The sequence below is a fragment of the Metopolophium dirhodum genome, chromosome 5 (genome assembly GCF_019925205.1).
Source record: "Metopolophium dirhodum isolate CAU chromosome 5, ASM1992520v1, whole genome shotgun sequence".
NCBI classification, from domain to species: domain Eukaryota; kingdom Metazoa; phylum Arthropoda; class Insecta; order Hemiptera; family Aphididae; genus Metopolophium; species Metopolophium dirhodum.
The window spans coordinates 24,116,669-24,141,303 of NC_083564.1; the positions used below are offsets into that span (position 1 = coordinate 24,116,669).

Consider the following 24,635-nt stretch of genomic DNA (forward strand, 5'->3'; position numbering starts at 1 on the left):
CACATATTTAGTTAAGGCAGTCGAATATGGAATTAAAACCATTCCATCCTATACAGAAGGCATTTGGGCATAACTGAAATCTGTCACTATATTTGTGAATACTGGCCAAGTCAGTTTGTGTTTCAAAACGAATGCTTTAAAGTTTAAAAGCGTTCAGTCATTGTGAAATCGCAACCATGTCGTGGGCTGAACTAATCATTTCAACAACGGGACACGTTACACTTGAGTTTCTATAGGTAATGGGACATTAACAACTAACCTAACTATTATGGAACATAGTACGGGACCCTTTTGCTGTTCTTTTAAATTTTCCTGACCACTGTACCTGCAGTCGCATCCAAATACCCAGTTACTGGTTTTTGTGTTTTAATCAGATTTTTTAGTATGTCCAACTGCTCGCTACTATAACAGTGAACAGACGGTATGCCGACATGCTTTACAAAGTTGTTTTCTTTGTCATTACACATCAATACAATGTCGTGAAAATCATCTTTATCGTAATCATCGGCACTTAAGGCCTCTGATCTGATTTTTCTGACGACGTCATCTGATTTAAACCCCGGTTTTTTTTTTTAATTGAAACTATAGCTTAAACTAGAACTACCACTAATACTAACTACAACTATTATGGGAGTTGATGTGATGCTGCTGTGCGAAAATCGTTCGGAAAAAGCAGGATCACAACACCTGAAAAGTTTAAAATAGATAGGTTTTAATTTTTAAAATTACAAAAATATATTATATTCAAAAATTATACGCTCCTATTTTCACTCGCCATCGAACTTGTGAATACTGTGACAATATCAGACATAGTTATTACAATTAAAATAATTTAAGCATACCTACAAATATTAAATTAAGTTGATTATTACTTATTACAAATAGATACGATAATGTCAAATATATTAAGTGTAGATCAATAAATTATGCTACTATGATAATTAGTTTATATTTTCAAACAAACATAATCTAAGTTAATTTCATAATTTATTTATTCTAAAAAAATAACCATGTCTGTACTAACAAGTAACACTTTTTCAAACATATAAATAAGTATATAAATGTATTTATTTATTTATCATGTAAAATTAAATTATTATGAAACCCCTCGCTCCATATTAAATTCCAGTATATACAACACTCGTCTGGTCTCACCAGCATACTACATAGTAAATTTGGATTTAAAAGTTATTGTAGTTGAATTAATAATTACTATGGCTCGGATGTATATGTAAATACATATTTTCTCTGAGACATGATAAACTAATTTCGGCAAGTAATAAATTTTTATCACAAGATTTTTGATAAAACAAACTATATTTGAATTAACATATTTTTACAGATTTTGTCATAAATACAATTTTTTATTACATTTTATTATATTATTAATTATTATTTTTTTTTGATAATACATATTATTTTATGTACATATTTTTGTTGTACAAATACCTACTTTGGTTATATAAATACATATAAATCCGAGCTGTAGTAATTACCATTCTATGTGATATGCTTTAATAATAACATTTTATCAAACTTAGGTAACAACACATGCAAATGTGTTGCCTTGAACAATACAAATTTGATTCATAATTTTATAATGTTATGTATTAAATCGAAAATGTGAAAAGGATACAACAGTATTGTGTTTAATAACAGGTTCAACGATGATTTCTTGTCATAGATCATAATGCTTTAACAGTAAATGTAGACGGCAGGGCTGGAATGGATAAATGATTTATTCTTGTCATCAAATTAATTTTGTTACAGCATATGCATTGAAATCTGCTATTCATGCTGAAACTCAATTAAAAAATATAAATTTCTATAAGCTATAGGTAAAGGAATGTTTTTATCGTTACTCATCATATTTTACAGTATCCAATAATCATTTAAAAAGTAACCGTTATTAGTAATTATTCAATGAAATATTAATGTAAAATGGACAATGATGTTTATGTAGTATGCAAAAAGCATCTTGGTAGTATAATACTTACTGATACATACATAATTGTATAACTATAAGGATAATGGTTTATAAAAAAAAAACATTTAAACACTTTACAACACTACAACAAATTACACAGTCATGGCCGCATTTAGGGTGGGGTACCGGCTACAACTGCCACAGGCGCCAGTCGCCAGAATTTTGTGGTTGGAAATTTGATCCCTTGTGAATTATTAACATTTTTAAAACTGAAATCATTTCAAGACAAAATGAAATTATTGCAAATTTAAATTATTTTGTGACAAGAATCCTAAAACTATTCAGGATATGTGTTGTTTTTTGAGGAAAAGCGATTTAAAAGGTAAGTCTTCCATATTTCCCGTGGTTAGGCCTCTTAACAAATGAGTTAAACTATCATCCAAACTTCACGAAATCAAAAGAACTACCTACCCTTGGCCTTTCCCTGAAAACACCTCAAGGAAACAGCTGCAGACTACCATCACCCGTCTCAGGATTGGACACACCCACATTATACACCAACACCTCATGAAGAGAGAAGAACCCCCAGTTTGCACCAATTGCGGTACGTCTCTCACCGTCAAACACATCCTCACAGAATGCCGTAGCTTTGACAAGGACAGAAGAGAAGCTGACCTACCCGACCAGCTCTCCGAGTCACTGAACCCAGACCCACGCCAACGTCAAAAGCATCATAGAATTGATCTACAACTCAAAACTAATCAACAAAATTTAAAAATGTATATATATCTAACATAAAACCTTTTATTATACAATATATAAGAAATGTATTATAGTAGTATGTAGTATTCAATAATGCTAAATAATGTCAGTCCAATGACCACAGTTGCCGCGGACTTTGTTTAATAATAAAAAAAAAAAACTAATACAATACCTATTGTAAGTAATAAATGGTTGGTTATTATATAAGTTAGGTATAACTTATAAATTACACATACAGTAAAATTGAATGTATTACTTAACATAAAATTAGGTATCTAAATAACTAAGTCATATCTTTAAAAGTGGGAATCAACTAGGTAGGTAGTTAAAATGTTTGAATTAAAAAAAAATTTAATTGTTTTGAAACTAAACAATATTCATAACAATATTCAGAATGTAACCCAGTAAGTAAAATTATTGTGAGTACAATTAACCAAAATTAACGGGGCATGAAAATCACACAGTGACTGACTGGATGAATTTATGCTGTGACATACCAATAGCTGCTATTGATAAAAGAAGTCAAATGGAGTGTATAAATACTATTGTTCAAGTCGATGAATCCTCAATGCGTGGTAAAAGAAAGTACAACAGAGGACAATTATTGGGGTCTGATATTGCTACTGAAAATGTTGATATAGACGAGTTGGGCGACGAAGAGGAACCCGATTTTAATAATAGAAATTATGGTAAAAAACTAACTGGTCCATGGGTCAAAAAGATAAAAATGGTGTTATTGATGCAAGATACTTAATTGTAGAAAAAAAAGTCAGACAAACATGACACGAAATAATTCAAAATGAAATTGAAGTTGGTACAGAAATACACTCGGATGAATGGCTTGCATATATGACGATAGAAAATAAAGGGTACATACATAAAACCGTCAATCATTCCCAGGTTGTTGTCAATCCCACCAGTGGTGTGCACATACAACGCATTGAAAGTTTATGGGGAAGTCTAAAACTTCGAATCATTAAAAAAAATGCATGGACATCTCCATCATTGCTGCCTTCATATTTGACGGAACAATGGTGGCGTCTAAAAAACAAGAATGACAACACATTTGATTGTTTTTTTAAGAGATGTGAAATTATATTATATCTAATTTAAATTGATCAATGCATATTTCTATATATTTTTACATTTTTTTTCAGTTAGTTTTTACACATACATATACTAATTAAATTTACCTACATATTATAATGAATTAATGCTTATTTTTATATATATTTTTGTATTATTAAATATTATATTGAAACTCTACATTAATAAATATATTGTAATTCTACATTTGTGTATTCGTTCATATTTTTAACTACCTATGTGGTAGACCGCATATATGACGTGTAGAAACGGGCGGTAGACCGTATACGACATGAATACCGAAATGTCCAGCCGTCGCAAATTGCCGTATGTTGTGCGTACTGTATACCCAATACTGTGTATATAGTGTTTGCTAACCCCCACAGGTTTTTGTTTGCTTTAGAAATCTGTCAAAGCCCAAAGGTAACAGTTAAATTAATAAGTGAGTCCCCTGAAAACAGATGTATTTTAGGTCCTGAGTCGAAAGGTATAGTTATGTATAGGGAACGGATTTTAATTTAGTATAAAATTAAAAATATTTAAATATATATTTGTTTATTACTTAATAAATATTTATTTATAAATGTATAATATTTAAATATTTAAATTGAAAATAACATAGAATTATTAAATAATTAATTAAAAAATATAAGTCCGTTAAAAGTAAAAGTACATTATTGTGTATTATACCATTCGGCCACAAAACACCCATTGCATTATTAAATAATTGACATATAGTTTTGTGGTTGCATTTATCTAATTCTTCACAGCACAATAAAAATGGTTTAGATGGTTCAGTGCTCAATTTTCCTACAGTAACATTTGCGATATATCGACCGTCGGCGTCTGTTGTTTCATCTACTCCAACCCAAATAGGGCCATCTCCAATGATATTTTGAATTTTCGAAATAGTTTCTTCATACACCCCACTAACATAATTTTTTCTAAGTGTACTCTCGTCGGGAATTTTATGACCAGTATATTTTTCCATAAAATTTTTAAATGCATCATTTTTCAATTTAAAAAGAGGAATGTCTGAACGTATTAGTGTACGACAAAAATCATCATTAAAAACTGACTTACTATTGGTAGATGCGGATGATGTAGAAATAAAATTTTGTTGAAATATAAGCTTTCTGTCTTTATTGCCTCTATGTTAACTGGTATCGATGTGCTGAATAACTTGACCACGTTGGTCGATAGATACTGATTTATCACAAGACTGACAGTATACAACTTGTCCATCACTCCTAAAAGTTTCATTCGGAAATTCTTCCAAATAAATACTAACTTTTGACCTTTTTTTGCGAGCTACTTTGGGCATATTTAAATAGTTAACAATATTATATTATACAAACTACACACACGGACACAATACGAAAATAACGTGATCGAATAACGCTCATACGAATACTGATCGAAAAGTGAACGCATATACTCGTATACTGAAATTACTACCTACTACTTAGATAACTAGATAAGATATCGAATCGTTGTCGTTTGATGTCAAAGGTGTACAGTACATGCAGAGACCTAATCGTATCGCAAAATACTAAAATAAAAATGGACATTCTTCAATAATACAGAATACGTATATTTATTTGTGAAATAATTAAAATATACACGGAAATTCTACAATATTACATAATTTATGTATTTATTTGTAAAAAAATTTAATTATTCTAAAATATTTAAAATAAAATTAGCATCAGATAACTTGAAATTAAATGAAACGTATACATATATCGAAAACTTTCCGATGCTATTATTACATAAAAATATTTATTTAAATTAAAATCCGTTCCCTAGTTATGTATTTAAGAAAGTAAAGAAACAAATGACAATTATATTTTAATTATATTTACCTACCTACGTGTTTGACTTTTAAAAATGTAAAAACTTAATTTTTATATTGAACAATTTTGCACAGCAATATAGAATATAAACGGAATAATTGAATACGAAATTTGATAAATTGTAGGTATAGTCGCTGTCGCGGGTTAGTGTGGCCATCTAACAACATGACAAATATATTTGAATAGGTATATACATATAGTTATTTAATGAAATTATAATATAAAATACAAATATAGGTATTATTTTAATTTATATTCAAAGTATAAAATATTACGAAGTTTGATGTATACGTATATAAATGTATATAGCATTATAGCCAACTTATGACTAAAGAATAAGTTATTATTAATATTCCCTCATAAATAAATTGATTATTATGTTTCGTAGAATACCTACACTCTGATAATGAAATCTTAATTATTCAATTATATTTAAGTTCGGATTAATTTTATGACAAATAATATCTATACCTACGACTAAACCTACACAGAATTATTATTATTTTATTTTATTGTTATGAAGGTACATTATAATATTATAATAATATGCCATATTGTACCTATTATGTGGTATTGATTATTGCTGCATTGTGCATACAATAAATTAGGATAATATTATATTAATACAATTTTTTATTCATAAACAATTTATAAGCTTTAATATTATTATTTATTAACAACTTTTATTTTAGATTAAAATAAAAGACATTTACTTTATTTACTTTACCTATACAATAGTAAATACCAACCGACGGTGTATCTGCATCTGCATATATTATGATCAGTTGTAACTTCAAACTCGTAAATGGTAAATGCCAAATGGTATTTGAGACTTGAGTATTGATGCTTAACATCATTGTGAAATGCTGAAATTAAGAAGAAAAAAAATGCTTAAGCTCTGTATTTATTATTTTGAATTCTAAGGGGGAAATTAATTTAAAAAATAAATGATAATTTTTTTATTCTTTTTTTTATAGACTATAGTACCTACATTATTATGTTTCGTCATTATTATACATTATTCTTTTTCATTAAATATAAATTTCAATTTCAGTGTACGTTCTCTACCAAATTGGAACAGTGCATTTTCAATACATTTTTCTTTAACTGAATTAATTTTTTCTCTATGAACACTCAACATGCATATTTCACTCAGTAGCTCAAATAACATTCGGCTGTACAGCTTGTAACAGGAAGAAACAAAAATATTTCCAAAGCAACTGCTATACTTGGGAAAAACGTTCAGTAACAATTTAACAAATCGATAAAATCAATATCTTGGCAGTCCCTATATTTTGCCAAAAATTGTACCAACTTTCCGCTTCAACTTGTAGATTATCAATTTTATAGAAATCAAAAAATTTTTCAATGCTCCCAAAATAAGTTTTTTCTCCTATTTACAAATAACATTAATCCAGGGGGAGTAAGTGCCCCGTCTTGCCCCCCCCCCTGAGGACGCATATGAATAATAGGTCGATCGCCGATACTCGCTAGTAGCTACACGATGATTTGGACTATGGAGGTACGTCGATACGTTGCTTACGGAGGCTGGAGACCGATAATATACGCACATTATCGTTTATAATCAGAAGTCAGAACGGTGGTGGAATTATAATTTACAATATATAATGTTATTCATCGAAAATAGAAATATAATACAGACATTTATACGATTATACGAATCATTGATTTAATAATTAATTTATATACTATAAAATTAATATTTAAATTATAAGATCATTAATCAGTTATCAATGATAATAAATAATACAAATTAAAGTATTTTATAACATACCTAATTTTGATAAATCGTTCATCTTAATGCATTAGCGCAAAGCCACAAACCAATTATTTTATTATTAAATATTCAGACGTATTTGCACGGTAGGAATGCCTAACCCGAATACCGATTTGATTGTATTCTGTAACACCGTGAAGGCGTGAAAACATGGGAATCTATTCTGTGATGTTATGGATGATAAAATACTCATTAGTATTTAGTCAGTTAGGTACCTACTTACCTCTTATTGGCTTTTAGTCTAATGGCTTAGCCTCTATTATTTAATAGTTTTAATATTTTTCATATTTTTATACATAGTAGAATCGTTACGTTGTGGATATTTTGGGGGCTTGGAGACACCCACCACCAAAAAAATCCGGGGTTAGAGCTGCTACCCTTGAACCCTCCAGTGTGCGTAACTGACCATAAATGTAAAATAAATTAATAATTACTTTATGTGTACATTTTAGTGTTTGTGTTACCTAATTGAAATCATTGTTTTCTTGAGTACGATTACAATAATTATTAATAGATGACATTCACGTCTTTCAAAACAACAGTTATTTACTACGTTTACATGATGTTAAAATGATTTAAAAATAAACCGTTTTTTTAACGCCATCATATAATAAACGTAGTAACTATGTCTTAATAATTATTCAATTTTTATTATACTAATACAACACATCAAATATGTATTATTAATATTGTTTGCTAACTTTGTGTAATGCTCGCTATTAGAGAAAAAAATACGAGAAACCCGTTTAAAAAATAACCAACAAATATTCATTGCCACAGTAGTTATTACACATGATGTCAAACAACGCTGATGTGTTGATACTTGATAATTAAATATTTTAAACCAACAAAAAATCTTTAGATTTCTAAATTTCTAATAAGAATAACACTTTAGTCAAATCAACTAAGTACTGTTTACACTTTTTGAGGTGATACGCAAACTGTAAAATCGTTGAAGTTACCTACATTCAAACTTTTAAATTATGATTAATTAACAAAATATCAATACCAATAGAATTCAGCAACAAATTAAATTGTGTTACATACTATTATATTATGAACATACAAGTTTTGCATATACCTACATATTTCTATGCCGAATCTCACTAATGTCTGTGTTAGAAAATCTTTAATAACAAATACTCAATTTTGAGAACAATAACATTAGAGATGTGCTCAATATCACATTCACAAATTGATTTTTGAAGTTGTAATAAATGTATTATTCTACAAGAACTTTATTTCTGATTATTTATCATTTCATTTATAAGAAATAAAAATGTAACATTTTAAGTAAGGATTGGTTGAATTCTGTTTCTTTAAAACACACCTGTTAAATACCAAAATTAAGAAAAATACATTTATTTTAACTGCTACTATATTTGAACATTTTACTTGATAATGCTCTAACTATTAATTATGTTCAAATTCAAGCTAAAATTCTTATCAAACATCAGGTACCTTCTTATTAGATTCCTAATCTTAAGAATTTTTCCATAATTTTGGAATATTAATTATAGTTTAAAGATCTAAGGAAATTATTTTTTAATGTTAAGGAATGTCTTATACCAATTTTAACAAAAAAAAAAAAATTGAATATCTTTTTATGATTTATATTTGTCATACATTCAATAAAACTATTCGTGCATCAACTTTTCTTTTTGTCTTGCTAATTTTTTTTTGGATACTTTCTTCTTCTCAGCTTCATCCTTGGGAACTTTAGCAACAAACTTCTGCTTTTCAGCAAGAATTACTTCAATATGACAAGGTGAGCTCATATACGCTAAAAAAAAAAATATTTAATTATTCAATTATAATATAAAGATACAAAAAACACATGTTTATTAAGAAACTTTAAATAGTCAAATTTATCTCACAAATTGTATCCATTGAAGAATACATTTTATAATGGTTTTCAATAAAAAGCTAAATTGTTAAAATTTGTAGTCAAATTATCTTTTAAGAGGACATCACAACCACCCAATTGTAATTATCTTGCTGATGCATATTATGACAAATTTAACATTCAGAAGAATCCATTTTACTGTTGTTTTTAATATTAGAATGAATCAACCTATTATAAAATTTAAAGGAAAGAACATCATTCTAGTAGAATTTGTTTAATATTTTATTTTTGTAGCAAGTTATGAATATTATGAAATTGAATTCTTTAGGTTTATTATAACATAATTTACAACAAAATTAAGATATCAAGCCTAAATATACTGTTTACTAAATATATTGGTTTTACCATTGCTTAAAAGAAAACCAATACAAGACAGTCCTAATATTAGTAATCAATTTATCAGTATTGGCTCAATTCTAATCTTATATCATAAACAATGCAGTCATACGAACAGTTTGTGAACCAACATAACTATAGGACCGTAGTGATATGCACTTAAGCATGGTCTCTTTTTATTCATTTTTGGCACAGATATCATGGGGCATATAATTAATTAAGTAGTTATGTTGGCTTCAACTCATTTTATAGGTGTGATATGATATGATTCCATCCATTGTATATCATCTAAGTCCTAACAAAAAACCCTTTCACCGTACCACTACTAATACATCTTATAATATTAAATGCATAAATTATACACAGCAAAAATAATGTCATTCAATGATAACTAATATTAAAAAATGCATAACTGTATAACTTAACGTCTTAACATTTAATCTATAATTTATATAATATTTTATTTGTATGAATCTTTATAGGGAATTTTATGATGTGTTTATTTATTAAAAAGTAGAAAATTGAAATAGAAGTTATCTTGAACAGTTTGGTGAACCTGTTTTAAATATTTTTCACATGAGCAAATCTCATTTAAAATACCAGGGAGTTCGACAGACATAAAATGTACCTACTCTACCCAAGTTATCAGAAATCTGCATGAAAAAGACCATGCACAAAACATGCGTATAATACTGCCACCCAACGATTTTCAGCAGCTATATTGCATTGTGATTGTATACATAAATAGTATATATAAATATAAACAAATGGTCGATGTGACAGCAGCGATAACGTCTTTAATTATTATTGTATTATCTTTTAAAATCAGGCCATTTATACTTTCTTCAGAGACAGTAGAATAAACCACTTGAAAGTGGGACGTAAGTTTTATATTATGTATAAGATAGTTCACAAAATGGTGATGTGTCCTATTCAACAATGTATTATAATGCTTAGTTGTAAAATGGTGGAAAAATATTTCAAATAGCAGAAAACAGGTATTGACGATTAAAATTTAATGTCATATTACTAATTATTATGTTTAATAACTTATACCACTCAGAAAAACAATACAATTTTATCAATATTAAACCGATTAATATAAAAAATCATAACTTACGGTTAATACGACCGTGGGCCCTGTAAGTACGTCTCCTCAGACAAGGAGCACGGTTTATTTGAATGTGTTCAACAAACAGACGATCTACATCCAAACCTTTAATGTCAGCATTAGATTCGGCATTTCTCAAAAGCTGTAACAAGAACTCGGCAGACTTCTCTGGCCAGCGACCCTGAGTCATACCCCACTGTTTGGCCTGCAAAAAATTATGGAATAAAATTAAAATCAGGCCGTTAGAATTACAAAAAAGTTCATTATTTCATACTTGAGCACAACGACCAACACCGCCATTGAACCTCCTGAAAGGTACACATTCCTTCTTGTCCTTAACATTCTTCAAGTATTGTACGGCACGACGGAGAGGCATCCTTTTGATAGTCTTAGCTGTCTCTCTTGTGTTCTGGAACAACAAAAAAACAATTTATTACAGCGACATCACAGCGTGAGGACGCTAACAAATTACTAAAATAATAATCTTTTAACTCAAATACCTTGAAGTGAACTCTTAAATTTGAGCCCCTTGCCTTACAGGACTTGGTTGGATTTTTCGGTTCCTTAGCGTATCGACCCATGGTTGAGTCTGTCAAACAAAAAAAAAAGTTTAATTAATATTGAAAATTATTACGAATATACGTTTAGCATAAGAATACGAGTGGAATTTTAATACTTTTGTAAGGGTTATAAGAATAAAATGATGGATTGAATCGGATAAATATCCGGACACTTACCTCAAAAAATACGGGAGTAGAAAAAGAACTAACACATTAGCGGAAAACAAAATATCTACTCTGTTTGGTTTTGACGACGATACGAACGGATGATAATTTAAGGTTAGTTAGCAGTGTGACCATTACATCTGAACGTAATTCCCGTAAAAATAATATACAAAAATCACATTTTGTGATAGCGGAATGGAATTTGGAAATCGTTTTGCCAACTTAGAAGAATAAAAATCCTACCTATCTTTAATCGTGGGTGACACCAACAAAAAATCCGCCTTATTATATATATATTCAAATATATTTATTTTCCAATTTATTTTTTAAATAATAGTATAATTTATTAGTATAAAATAAATTATACTTTCATAATTATTCAGTAAGGTTCAAATAATATACAAATCTTAAAATTCGTTAAATAACGATGTACCATGATATAGGTTTCCTACAAATTATAAATTGTAATTTACAATTTCCTCTTACAAATTTCCAACTGATCTCAAAAGATTATCAATGTATGCTAAAAATCCTAGGTACTCCCCTGTTAGTGAAGATTATTTAAACATTTTTAAATAAAAAATAATTTAATTTATTGAAAACAAATATAATATGTTAATGTTAAGTACTTTTTTCAATTATGATAATATGTATATTGTATAGTAAATCCTATAGCTGCCAGTGTATTGCACATGGTAATAAACGATTTATTGTATCTATGTCCTATACAAATAAAATAGATTGAAATATTAAATATACATTTGTAATTTAGGTTTTAGCATTGTCTCATTTACCAGCTACCATAGGAAATTAAAACTGCCCAAATTCTTGTTTAGAGGATGATTTTAGAACAACATTAGAAAAAGCACATCTAAATCTTGAAATCTACCAATGTATAAAAAACATTTTTAATTAGGTATATATACATATATTGAACACATAAGTTGAATATTCAACTTGAGTGTGTTAATTATACCTAAATGAAACAAAAAAAAAATTAAAGCATAATTAGTGTTATGTTTAATTTTATAGATAGGTACGTCCAAACTTTAAGTTGGTTGAAAATTTGTTGGTTCAAGTACTATAACATGGTGTAAGAGCTCTGAGAAACACTCAGCCCAGTCATATCAATCTAACTTCAAAGGTAATTTAATTTAATTTAAATTAACAGGAATACTATAAATTTAAAACCAAATTGTTTCATTAATTTTATTAAATGTTTTAAATGCTGTTGAATGGGTAAAAATCATCCATTTGAGATTTATGAGTGTAAAACTAATAAAAAAATTATCATTCATAGAAGGTGAGGAAAGAAGAGCTCCAGTTCCAACAACTATTATTTCGTCTGGGAGTAGATCTCAGCCGTCACAAGACTGACAAGAGTGTTGACTGACCTTATGTTCCTCCTAGCAATTCTATTCCAGCAGGCAGCGGTTGGAATGGAAACAAAAATATTAACTTCTTGTTTTTTGTCACATCATGCAACTTTTTTTGTAATGTATTATTATGTACATTGTTTTTGCCATTTTGTGCAACTTTCATTGTACAATATTTCAATTTTTTCGACATTATTGTTTCAACATTTTAAAGCACTCATTCACTGTTCATTTAACAAATAAATCATTTTAATTTTCAGATTATATATCAATTATAATATTAGGTATGTATTAAATGTCCTTATTTTTGTACTACTTTTTTATTATCCGATATCTCATTCAGTCACACCTCTTGTATTTTTTTGTTTATTTTTTATCCAAAATTATAAATTGCGGTGTTTAACAATGAGATTATTTTTATATTTTATATTATATATTATTGGATATTCAAATCATTTATGATTAATTTATTCCTTTGCTTTTTCAACAATGCCAATGGGTAGATCATTAGCACGAGAATGCACTACATCTAAGCTCGGATTCTTTAAAGCTGTATATGTAAATATATTTTTACATACATAAATTACAAAATGTCATTAAAAATATATAATAAGAGGTGTCACAAATGTGTGATTTCCTCCTCGTGTGTTTATAACCCGTTATCTGTCTGTAAACATAAATATTAGTATATTACTTATTGTACAAATTGTATAGATTGTAATTTATAAAAATAAAATATATATTTATTAATTATTTACCTCTGTAGGTAGTTACCAACTGTACCAGAAAATTATTTGGTGACTTTTGGGAACATTTCCATTTTATGCTATTTATTGGTTTATGCTGGATTGTATATGCAAATCCATTATAAATATAATTATAATTTTTTATTAATTTTACACTATCCATTATAATATAACTATTACTGTTAACACTGCTATGGCCTAAGACACGCGGTTGACTACAAGTACAGTTTCCATTAGTGCGATATCATAGGTATGTCTAATGTTACTTGTTGGTTTTCTGTGGAAATACTCAAATACTTTAATTGAGATATCATTGTGTAAAAACCAATAAGTCTCCAATAAGTACATTTGGCGATTTCGGTACCTATCTATACAGAGCGATTAAAACATAATAAGTATTTGAAAAAAAAGACTAATAATGAAATTTTTTTTGTTAATATTTTACCAACTAATTTTAACTAAACGATTTTATTTTAATTTAATAATTTATACCTATTATACATTATTTAAATCAATTTTTCCGTTAAATCATACTGGTTTTTGCAGACTTTTTTTTCTTAAAAATCTCAACTAAATATATTGGTTTTGGCCACATGAAAGTATGAGTTTACCGGTTTGGCGATACTGTTTTTTTTCTCTTGTCTGTGTACCTAAAGTAGTCGAAATAATGCTTCGATTTTCAATTTCAGTATCTTTTCTGGTGTGAAAGTGAATCTAGTTGGTGCATTCGGGAGGTCAAAATCGGCGAGAAATACAAAAATAAAAAGTGAAGAGGACACTACACGGACATTTGTTGTCTCCGTCTTACAAGTGCATAAGTTTTAAGATGTACAAACAATTTACAACTTTATAATAAACATAGCTTGCTTTAAAATTAAAATATAATAAAAAGGCTATAAGATACCTTGGATCATTATTTTGCCTTTAAATTTTATAAGAGATCGATTCACTCTTTAATTTTAAACCAACGGGCAACAGAGCTAAACACAATCTTCTGAGAGCGTAAAATTTGCTTTGTTACACACTTGTAAGCCGGAGATAACAAATGTCTGTGTAAGGAATAACGAAAAATATCAGGAAAAATATTGGTGTAACTCTAAACAAAACTACTGTAGGTCTATTGATACATGCAATTCTCACTGAATGTTTTATTAACATTTTCAATAGGTACACCAAAAAATATAATACAAAATTCCTCATAAGCCTACTTTTAACAATAAACGAATGTCTATCGGAATGTCAAATTACATTTTTATGAACATTTAAACTGATTTTAAAGTTAGATTGTAGGAAGTTTTAGGTAGTTTATGATATCTAGAAGGAATGACCCATATAAATATAATGGCCCTCCCCTAAACGCTGCGCCTATTAAGTCCTAGGACCTAGGAATATCTTACCGGGGGAAATCTCAGCCCCCACCCTCCCCCAGGTTAAATTATCATAGGATCTATTTAATTTGAGGATTTTCAGGATTCCAAAAAACTTCAGAAAATGAATTCAATGTTAATTTAATTATTAAAAATAAATAAATAAAATAACATTTCATGAATAATATTATTCTTGTTTTATTGAAAAATAACACTTCTTCATAACTTATCATTGTTAACAGCTTTTCAAGGATTGTACCAAAGTGGATCTTGCTGCAAAATATAATATTTTTATGAAAAACATAACTAAGGAAAATTAATAACATTTAACTTACTTCTTGAGTTTTAGCTTTGACTTTTCTTTCGATGAGTTGTTGTAATGCTTCTGATCGCACTGATAATGTGTCTATTTTCTCTAAAAGCTGTTGGTAAGGCGATAAAGGTTGTGTTCCCATAACGACATGTCCAAGTTTTGAGTCAATTTTTGCATCTAACCTGGCATTCCTGATGAGGTTCACAATCCAGCACTCAGCCTCTTCTGGGTTCATATTAAGCTTTTCAGCCAACATACTAAATAATAAATAAAGCATTTAAATGTTATGAAGTTATAAATACAGAGTATACATACCCAATACTAATACACTGATGAATACGACAAAAAGTTTCAAAAATCATCAAACGAGCATTTTCTACAAAGTCATCAAGGCATGCAGTCAAGAAGAAGTCATTAAAAAGAACAATTTGGCATTCATGTAATTTGTCCCTGGCTCCTTCAAAATCAAAATTAACGTAGAGATTTTCAAGAAGTTCAGTTATAGGGTCACGGTAGGTATAAGATTCCTGTATACAGTATTAGTATTAATAAATATATAAAATGTATAGTAATAGACAATTCATCTAAATGTTATTAAACTCACCTGTTGAATAACCTTAACAAGATCCTTCATGGCTGCTCTTCTTGAACGATTGATTATAACTGCAGTGGCCAAGTAGCGAAGAATGTGTGGACACATGGTTTGAATAGCATTTAAATAGCTGATAACAAAATTATTTATTTATAATTTTATATATAACATCATAATTTATTATTATTACTAATATTTACAATATATTACTTAGGCCTGTACAAAAACATGTCAATAATAAGGTCACGTCCCTTAACATGATTGAAAAACACAAATAGACTCCAGTGAATTAACCACGTTCGTTGTTGTAGCAAATGCAATGGAGAACCATTTGTATTGGAATCAATGTACTCTCGCAGTTTGTTTAAATCTTCAAGAGCAGTTTCCCAATTTTGAATAAGAATTTCAGATGCTAATTTTCCCCAAAGAACATTCAAGTAATTCTAAACAGTATTTCATATATTATAAATATAATACAAGAAACTCAATAAGAATTTTACACGTTGAAGAATTTACCTTGTCAGTAGGCGACATAACTAATAAATAAAAGTACAAATGACTTGTTGTACCAGCATAATTTCCACAATCATAATGGTACTTGGCGAATTTGTACATACTTTCCATCATTTCTACTTTAAACTAAATTAACAAAAAATTAGATGGTTTAATTACTATTTATTTCATACTAAGAGACTTTATAGTTCTATACCATGATTATCATTCAAATACTCCATAACATTTTCTGTACTTATAAGCATACTAAACTAAAAATGTTTTCCATTGACGTTAGGACTTATATAAATGTAAATCCCATATTTTAAAGAACCTTCTGGTAATTAGCAGTATATTATTATAATCAGTTAGTTTAATTGATATTAGAAAACTCTGGGAAGTGTGAAGCAGAACCATAGAGAACTTCCTCCTCACTTTCTGCCTTCAGAAATTGTAGTGCATTTTATATTATGGTAGTCACAATAACCATAGTGGCCATGTAACACAAAATATATAAGGTAGTATTGACTCTTGGGACCAAAATTCCGATTTTCAGATAGTCGCGATGGCCAGGAAGTTCCATTTATATGACATAATATATATTATTAAACAATCTACACAAATTTAAGATTTTTTAACTTCAAGCAAATTATAATTATTTTAATATTAAAAAGGTTAGGTAAACAACATTGATATCTATTTAGTTAATTAGTTCTTTAGATTCATATTTTATAACAAATTATATTATTTTCAGTAATACATTTTAATATACTCATATCAATTGTTTATTAATTTAATAGTAATTAATAGGAACTCCTTAAAAAAATGTAATTTTAAAAAAACATTAGTTAAAATAGAATTTAAAACCACGACAGATCAAGTTTCCAAGAATTTGAATTGAAAATAAAATCAATAATTATTATTCTAGAATAGGAATAACACTTACGTTGAATTCATTGGTTAAATAGGTAGACAATGTTTTAGGATCCCTCATAGTTTCCATATTTTTCATGACTTTATCATCTTTGAGGAAATTCATCACAACGTCAACTTCACTTTGAAATTGATTGAGCTGCGATACAATTTGATCTCTTCTTGTTTTCATTTCCTAATATCATAATGTACCGAAAAAATAAAAAACATTGTAGGTTGTAAGTTCTACACTAATTTAAGTGGGTACATACCTCTGGTACTTCTTTTTCAGGATTCAACTGTTTGTAAATCTCGATTACATAATCCATCATGTTAGTCTTATTAAGAATGTCCAATTTGGCTTGCAAAATTTCATTCTCGTTGTAAATCTAAATAAACGTTTTGTTGTCAGTCAAACATTTTACAACAATAATTGCTGTTTGGCAGAGATCATACACACTCATACAGTGCAATTTGGTGTACACGACCAAAAATTCACCAAAACGCAATTCTTCCATGAACCGTAATCGAACAATATACGTTTCCCAACAGTTCGAGACGGGAAAATTGAAAAACACTTACCTTTTTCGCCCACAAGAACTCCAGCAGCGGGGCGACCAAATGCCGGTCCAAGTATTTGGTCATCTTACTCGTCAAATCGAATTTAGCCATGTTTGTTTGTGACCGACTACTATAATGAATGTATCGTAAATAAGTAATGCAGTGACTATCCGACGGTAAAAACGAAAATTAAACAAACTAAGACTAAAGTCGCCTTCACAGAAGATAAACTTTGAATCGCCGTAATTCTTGAATCGTGGTCCAAAATATGTTCAATCCAACTCGGTCCACTCCATAGACAGATAAACATCCACTCGGACCATGATAAAATGGATTTGTGTAAATCTTTATCATGACTCGACCCAAAGAGAATAAATAAATGGAAGCGCACAGATAACAGCAGCGACTGCGGCTGCATATACGCATAGATAATAATTGTCCAGTGTTGCCAGGTCCGAGTTGTTTCATGAACATTCCATATATTTGGAGGAGGGGCTAGGACAGTTTTCCCGATTTTGATAACAGCGAGATATCATCAAAATCAAATTTCGGGAGATCGGTTATGCCAACCTTAGAAACATAAATTTCCCGCATAAAAATATTTTTAGTTTTACCTAACCAGCGTTTCCCACATAAAAATACAAAAATCTTAATTTAAAATAGCTAAAAACCTAACTACCACTTATCAATTATAACTACAGGTTATCAATATCCGAATTTAAAAAAAACAAATATTGGAGCTACCCATTACCCACCAAAGTTACACATTTAAACCTTGAATGCTCAAAAACTTAAAATAGTTTGTTCATGACACATCTAGTAAATCTTTGTAACACAGAATTCATAATAATTTTGATTATTCTTGATTAACTTTTGATAAAATATTACATGATTGAGTGACTTACATTTCCAATAACAATACGATGCGACATATGTTGAAGAATATTGGTGTATTGCTATTAATTTTATGTTCCACAACAGTTATTTGTTTTAAATGCAGTTTCAAAAACTTACATATGTCCATACATACATAAGCTCCTCAAACATTTCCTAAATTTTGTTTTAAGCTTATTCAATATTATCAAAGTAAGGCGTTAGCCACCCCAAATGCTATTTGCGCCCATGCATACATATTAGTATCAATTGTAAATTCATCATAATATATAAACAGTATAAGACTTAAAAATTGCATTTACTTGTCTAAATTCTATATATATTTTATGTATAAGGTACAAAGTTACATAAGATACAAACATAAGTAATGTGTAAATTATAAAACTAAGATTTTATATATGTACTAAAAAAAATTATATAGCTAAAATTTAAAATATAAATATAATATTCGTCTAAGTTTATCAATAAATAGAAACAAAAAAAATACATTCAAATATACATTAAATAGACAAATATAACTTAAGAAGTATGAAGTGAAGAATACACTGTTGAGTACTGTAGAGATGTGACAAGTTGTCTTTAATTAACTGATTCGTTTTTTTCAAATAAATGAACTGGTTCAGACAGTACAGTGAATCATTTGATCATAAGAATCATAATTTATTTATTCGTGACCACCACTGACGAGTTTATTTAATTGAATCATTAGTCTAATGCGAGTTGTTTCTTATCATAATTATACAAAATTAATTAAATGAATACAAAATAATTTATTATAAGAATCTAAATAATAAATAGTATACAAGAAGTCACCATTTCAATTTTTTGGTTTTTATACATCAAATTTGACTTAAATAATATAAAATTAGTTTGTTGACACATTAAAAACACAGTAAATAAAAATCATCTACATCTTATATGGAGTTAAGTAAAAAGAAATAATAATTAATATTAGTCCCAATTATCTACACACCAAGTATCTATTTAGTTTAATTTTTTATTTATTTTAAACTAACAAACCATGTTTAGTAATCAAAGGTCAGGTATTTATCAATAGAGTAATATGGTTTGAAACTGGCTGGACAGTGATGTGATATGATATTTAATCTTTTAGTCGGGTAAATATTTAAACATAAATTCAATCAACCAACCAGGGAAATTTTATTTTAGTACATTGAAAATGAAAATTTGTTTCTTAAATTACATTTTAACCGTTTCTTATTCTATTTTATTGTATCTTTTAATAAGAAAAATTTCAATCCCTTAAAGAAGAATTCAATTACAGTAAAAATATTAACTTCAAAAAATACAAAATTGTTTGTTTGTTTTTTCAATATTTTATTTGTAATATCTATTTATTAGATTTTGTAATTTGTAATTTAGTTTTATAATATAGGAATTTTTTGTATATCAAGTGTCAGAAATAGCGTGGATTTTTGTGAACGAGACATCTAGAATCTACATATATTTTATTGTAATGATATGCTCACACACCATTATAATAAACTAAAATTTTACAGATTAATAAACAACAGCCAGACTGTCGCTTGTAGAAATCGGTCGCATCAAATAAAACCATTGACAACGACAACTAATAATTCGACACGCACTCATAACAATATTACGTAGGATGTGTGTGACCTTATTTTATGCTGACGCCAAAGAATAATCTAGTTCCCAGGCCCACAATAAGTTAGTGACAAAGCCACCCTCCACTCTCTGGTCAGCATCCTCGCGTCCGTCCCTTAAACCAGTGCATGAGCACCAACCACCGAAGTAACAACCTCTCAAGTACCAAAGAAACCGATTTCAACGAGCGACAACTGGACTTCTTATGCAAGCAATAATCAGTGCGTTCGTTAATTCAATTTGTGTATCTGAAGTAGTACTTTATTTTATCTAAAACCTAAAACTCTTACAATATTGTCTACGAACAACTGCGAATCAGGTAAGACATATGATATAATATTTTATGTTGATTGCAGTCAATACGTTCTATGTGCTTTTTTCCATAAAATCATATTGTACGGTGTATTTGATATAATTCTCGAATATACGATCTCGAGAGCCCTCTGAACATCTGGAGGAAGGTAATAGCGTAATTTTTACAATTCTAACTTTTACTATTTTAATATAACTATCGGCAGGAGCCGTATTTATATATTTATTTATATGTTATCTTATTCTACGTTATTACACTATTATAATCTATTTTTCATTTTTTATATATATAATATATAATATTAGGGCCTTGTCCTTGAGTATAGGTAGGTGCAACGTTTTAATGTCATTAATTATTATTAAGGTGTTAATATTAATAAGGCAGAATTTAAATCTCTACTCATGGCACCCAATTTATTTAGTTGTGCCTTAACCACAGTGGCACAGGTCACGGATTACAGAATAACATAATATTATTATATATAAATAAATACACCGGCATATATCCGGAAACGGTATTTACAACTCTATGTGGTATAGCTTAATGACGTTCTTTCAAGGGTGAACACAGAAGTTGAAGCTAGATGCCTATTTTGGTCATTACTCGTAAACCGCCATGTGGAACTGTTAGTGGAAACAGTTTTTTCAGAAGAAGTTTTTCCAAACAGAATAATCTCCTACATGGCTTGGGTACATGCATACACCAGTTACTGTATCTTGCTTACTAAAATTGGAAAAAAAAACAACTATATTAATTAAATTATTTTGAAAATAGTATTCATTTAATGGCTCAATATCATATAAAAAATCAATGAAGGTAAAATAGTAACCAATCAACATTATTCATAGTCCCAACACATAGTGTATCCCAATATATAATATAGCAAACATCCTTGTGTTATAGTTGTGAACCTATAGTGTATACTTGTATTGTGTTATAGTTGTGAACCTATAGTGTATACTTGTATTATTTATTATTATCTATGCCTTATGGAGAAAAATAAAAAATAACAATATAGGTAAACATGTAAACTTTTTAATATTATGAATAATTAGTAACTCCATCATCATTAACCATTACTATAAAATTTAACACTAAGGACCATAGTCAATGCTTAAGAATAAGTATTGCTTAAGTAAATGTTGGTAATTTAAAAACTAAAAAAGTTGTGATATAAAAAAACAGGTTAGGTTAGCAGCTATAGTAACTAAAAGCAATGCTTGATGCAGGTCTCGACGATCCTTAGTTTAAGTAACACTATTTCTTTTCTTAGGCTAAAGTCTCGTATGAATCTCGTTTAAGTCATAAGTAGGTACAGCTTAAGCAATACCTATTTTTAAGCATCAGCTATGATAATGGCCCTAAACATTTACAAAATATCAGATATTAAATCCACATCTGACTGCAACTTTGTAAGATAAATAATTATCATTTTAATGTATCTGTTAAGTTGTTTCAGATGTATCACCACCAATAAGTAATACATTATAGGAATTTTAATACTATACAGAACATACATGATTTGAGTTATGAAGGTTTGAATGTGATTGTTGTAACTTGTAAATGGCATATTAAGTTTAACTTGGATTTGCAATGATTTTAATTCTTTGTAGATACATTTGACCTAGAAATAATACACTGTCGTATAACATAAAATTTAAAGAATAGGCAAGCAGATTAGTAGCCAAAATGTATGTACGACTTACGAAAATTTAAGGTGAACTGTTTAAATTTGTAATTTGTAACAGCACAGTGCACACGATAGTGAATAATAAACATATTGTATAAAAGGTAAAAAATGTAAAAAAATTAAATAATTAATAAATTAAATAAAAATTAACAAAATATTAACGAATAATTATTATTTACATTTGAATTGAACATAACCTCAATTATTGTTTGCTGACATTTGAAGTGGTAACCATCTACAACCTGAACAATGGTTACACATGTTAATAATTCATTATCATAATTTAAAATCTATGATTATTTGATAAAGCAAATTTAGTATGGTTTTTTGGTTTTTTTTATGGTTTTTGTAAGCTCTCTATTTAACAACTGGAAAATTCGTTACACCAACCATTTAAATGGAATCTCCATAATATTCTCCATCGACAAACTTTAGATTTCACCATTTCTCGTTCTCCTATGTGGGATTAATCTCATCCACAAACAGACGACCACAATAGTTCTGAATAGAGTACATACCTAATAGCTAATATTATATTATATATCTGTCATTTACTAATTCACAATACGTTTATACCTATTGTCCAGCGTTAGTAAATTTCAGGACATGTCATATTAAAGTATTATAATTTATGACAAAATACATTTAGTTATAATCATTTTCGAGACGTATAATACGTCATAAACTTTGATGATTGAGTTCATCAATTATATAAACAATTGTTCATGTTTAACACTAAATAGATTTATTATCGATGTGATTATATGAATAGGTAACTACTTCTAGGAAAACTACTGACATAGAAAGTTGTATGTTACCGGCGTAATTACCAAATGCGAACTAACGTATAAATATGTAATAGTTTTTAAAGTTCAATAAATCTATAAGTTGTAGCTGATGACGTTTTCATAAGCTAATATTATACTTTTAAGTTCCCAAACGTTTCGGTTTAGGCCCTTCTAAAACGTAATCCCGGAGTCCCCCCCCCCTAGTTGTATTTTGGAAAAGATTTAGTTTTTGTACGACGTTTCTGAAACTCGATATTTGTATAGTTTGGAGGTCGGTGATCAAATTCGGTTTCAGGTGTCGAGACCATAGGAGCCGTTTTTCTCCGTCTTTTGGGGCTTCGGAAATTTAAAATTTGCGTTTTTCGGGGTTTCCGGTACGGACACTTAGATTTCGGGAGCGGTGAGCCTTTTTTCGTAGTCGGACGTTATAGAAGACTTTGCGCCGTATCGATGGATACCAAGATCGAGGTTATCCCACTTTTGGTTCGGGAGTTATGATTTTTCAAGTGTTTTTTGTACTTAAAAAATTACGTAGTTACGTGTATTTTGGATTTTAGGTTTTCGTTTGATCAGTACGAAACTCGAGATTCCTGTCTTTTGGTGTACGAGGATTTAAAAAGGCTCTATGGTTGAAGTACGTGCGACCATTATTTCGCCCGTAATCGGAGAAGCAAAAAGTTGAAAAACGCAATATGTGATTATTCGTATAACCAGACGTTTCCTTATGGTATACGTATGTATGACGTTTTAAGTAATAATTGTTTTGAACTTTTTTTCACATTTATTCTAGTAGGCGTGTTGCTTATTATTTATTAATGTAAATCGATAGGCATATAAGAATAAAATATTAAAACCTATAAAATAATAGGTCAATTAACTCTAATATAATATTTGAGGTAACAAGTAACAACACAAAATTGGATGTACATCAAAAAAATTAGCTCCTTTAATATGGGTCGTATCGTTTTGAAATCTTTGAGGTACAATGCAGTGACATCTCTAGATCAAATTTCTGTTCTCGAAAAAGCCAAGTCTCGTATTTAAGTTTGAGAAATTGGTAAAACTAAATTTCCCGCTAATTTTTTTTTTAAAAAATTCAAATTTTGATCACAACATTTACCCCCTTAATAGTAGAGTTAATAAACTTTTAAAAACTGGTAACTGGTCTAGAGACGTTTCTGCTTCGATCCTCGAAAGTTTCAAAAAGATCGTACTTTTTTTGAAGGATTTAGTTTTTTCAAAATCGTAATATATTGAGAAAACCTAAAACCTACAATATTGATCGTATCGTCTTGAAATCTTCGAGGTTCAATGCAGTGACCCCTCTAGATCCAATATCTGTTCTTAAAAAATCACGTATCGACCCTAAGGCTGGATAATTGACAAAAGAAAATTTCCCGCCAATTTTTTTTTTGAACAATTGAAAATGTTGAACCTTAACTTACCCCCTTAATA

The 24,635-nt window shown here is 28.9% G+C and overlaps 2 protein-coding genes and 1 long non-coding RNA gene across 3 annotated transcripts; all 3 read right to left on the reverse strand.

Moving 5' to 3' along the window:
- Nucleotides 1-9,026: 9,026 nt before the first annotated feature.
- LOC132945323 (large ribosomal subunit protein uL22) lies at nt 9,027-11,636 on the reverse strand. The gene is made up of 5 exons (XM_061015030.1): nt 11,520-11,636; nt 11,283-11,371; nt 11,057-11,191; nt 10,792-10,987; nt 9,027-9,212 (listed from the first exon to the last, which is right to left on the reverse strand). Exons 2-5 carry the CDS (start codon nt 11,361-11,363, stop codon nt 9,067-9,069), a joined length of 558 nt encoding a protein of 185 aa, XP_060871013.1. The 5' UTR covers nt 11,364-11,371; nt 11,520-11,636; the 3' UTR covers nt 9,027-9,066.
- A 3,485-nt stretch (nt 11,637-15,121) lies between these two features.
- Nucleotides 15,122-18,202, reverse strand: LOC132944615 (eukaryotic translation initiation factor 3 subunit E-like). The gene is made up of 10 exons (XM_061014060.1): nt 18,066-18,202; nt 17,888-17,996; nt 17,578-17,694; nt 17,340-17,501; nt 16,418-16,540; nt 16,112-16,344; nt 15,914-16,031; nt 15,625-15,836; nt 15,332-15,566; nt 15,122-15,269 (listed from the first exon to the last, which is right to left on the reverse strand). The coding sequence occupies exons 2-10, from the start codon at nt 17,975-17,977 to the stop codon at nt 15,243-15,245; spliced, it is 1,317 nt and encodes a 438-aa protein (XP_060870043.1). The 5' UTR covers nt 17,978-17,996; nt 18,066-18,202; the 3' UTR covers nt 15,122-15,242.
- A 2,433-nt stretch (nt 18,203-20,635) lies between these two features.
- Nucleotides 20,636-22,578, reverse strand: LOC132944862 (uncharacterized). The gene is made up of 3 exons (XR_009664487.1): nt 22,409-22,578; nt 22,220-22,326; nt 20,636-21,425 (listed from the first exon to the last, which is right to left on the reverse strand). It is a non-coding gene; the product is annotated as an uncharacterized LOC132944862 (long non-coding RNA).
- Between the last annotated feature and the right edge of the window lie 2,057 nt (nt 22,579-24,635).

Bases quoted from the DNA above. Each gene is read 5' to 3' on its own strand.
- LOC132944615 (XM_061014060.1), bottom strand. From the start codon at position 17,977: ATGGCTAAATTCGATTTGACGAGTAAGATGACCAAATACTTGGACCGG. The intron at 16,541-17,339 runs GTAAGTGTTATT...TTGTTAATTTAG, and splicing joins ATTTAACCAATGAATTCAAC to TTTAAAGTAGAAATGATGGA. The intron at 15,567-15,624 runs GTATGTATACTC...TTTATTATTTAG, and splicing joins CATCAGTGTATTAGTATTGG to TATGTTGGCTGAAAAGCTTA.
- LOC132945323 (XM_061015030.1), bottom strand. From the start codon at position 11,363: ATGGGTCGATACGCTAAGGAACCGAAAAATCCAACCAAGTCCTGTAAG. The intron at 11,192-11,282 runs GTATTTGAGTTA...TTGTTGTTCCAG, and splicing joins ATTTAAGAGTTCACTTCAAG to AACACAAGAGAGACAGCTAA. The intron at 9,213-10,791 runs GTAAGTTATGAT...TTTTTTTTTTAG, and splicing joins GGCCCACGGTCGTATTAACC to CGTATATGAGCTCACCTTGT.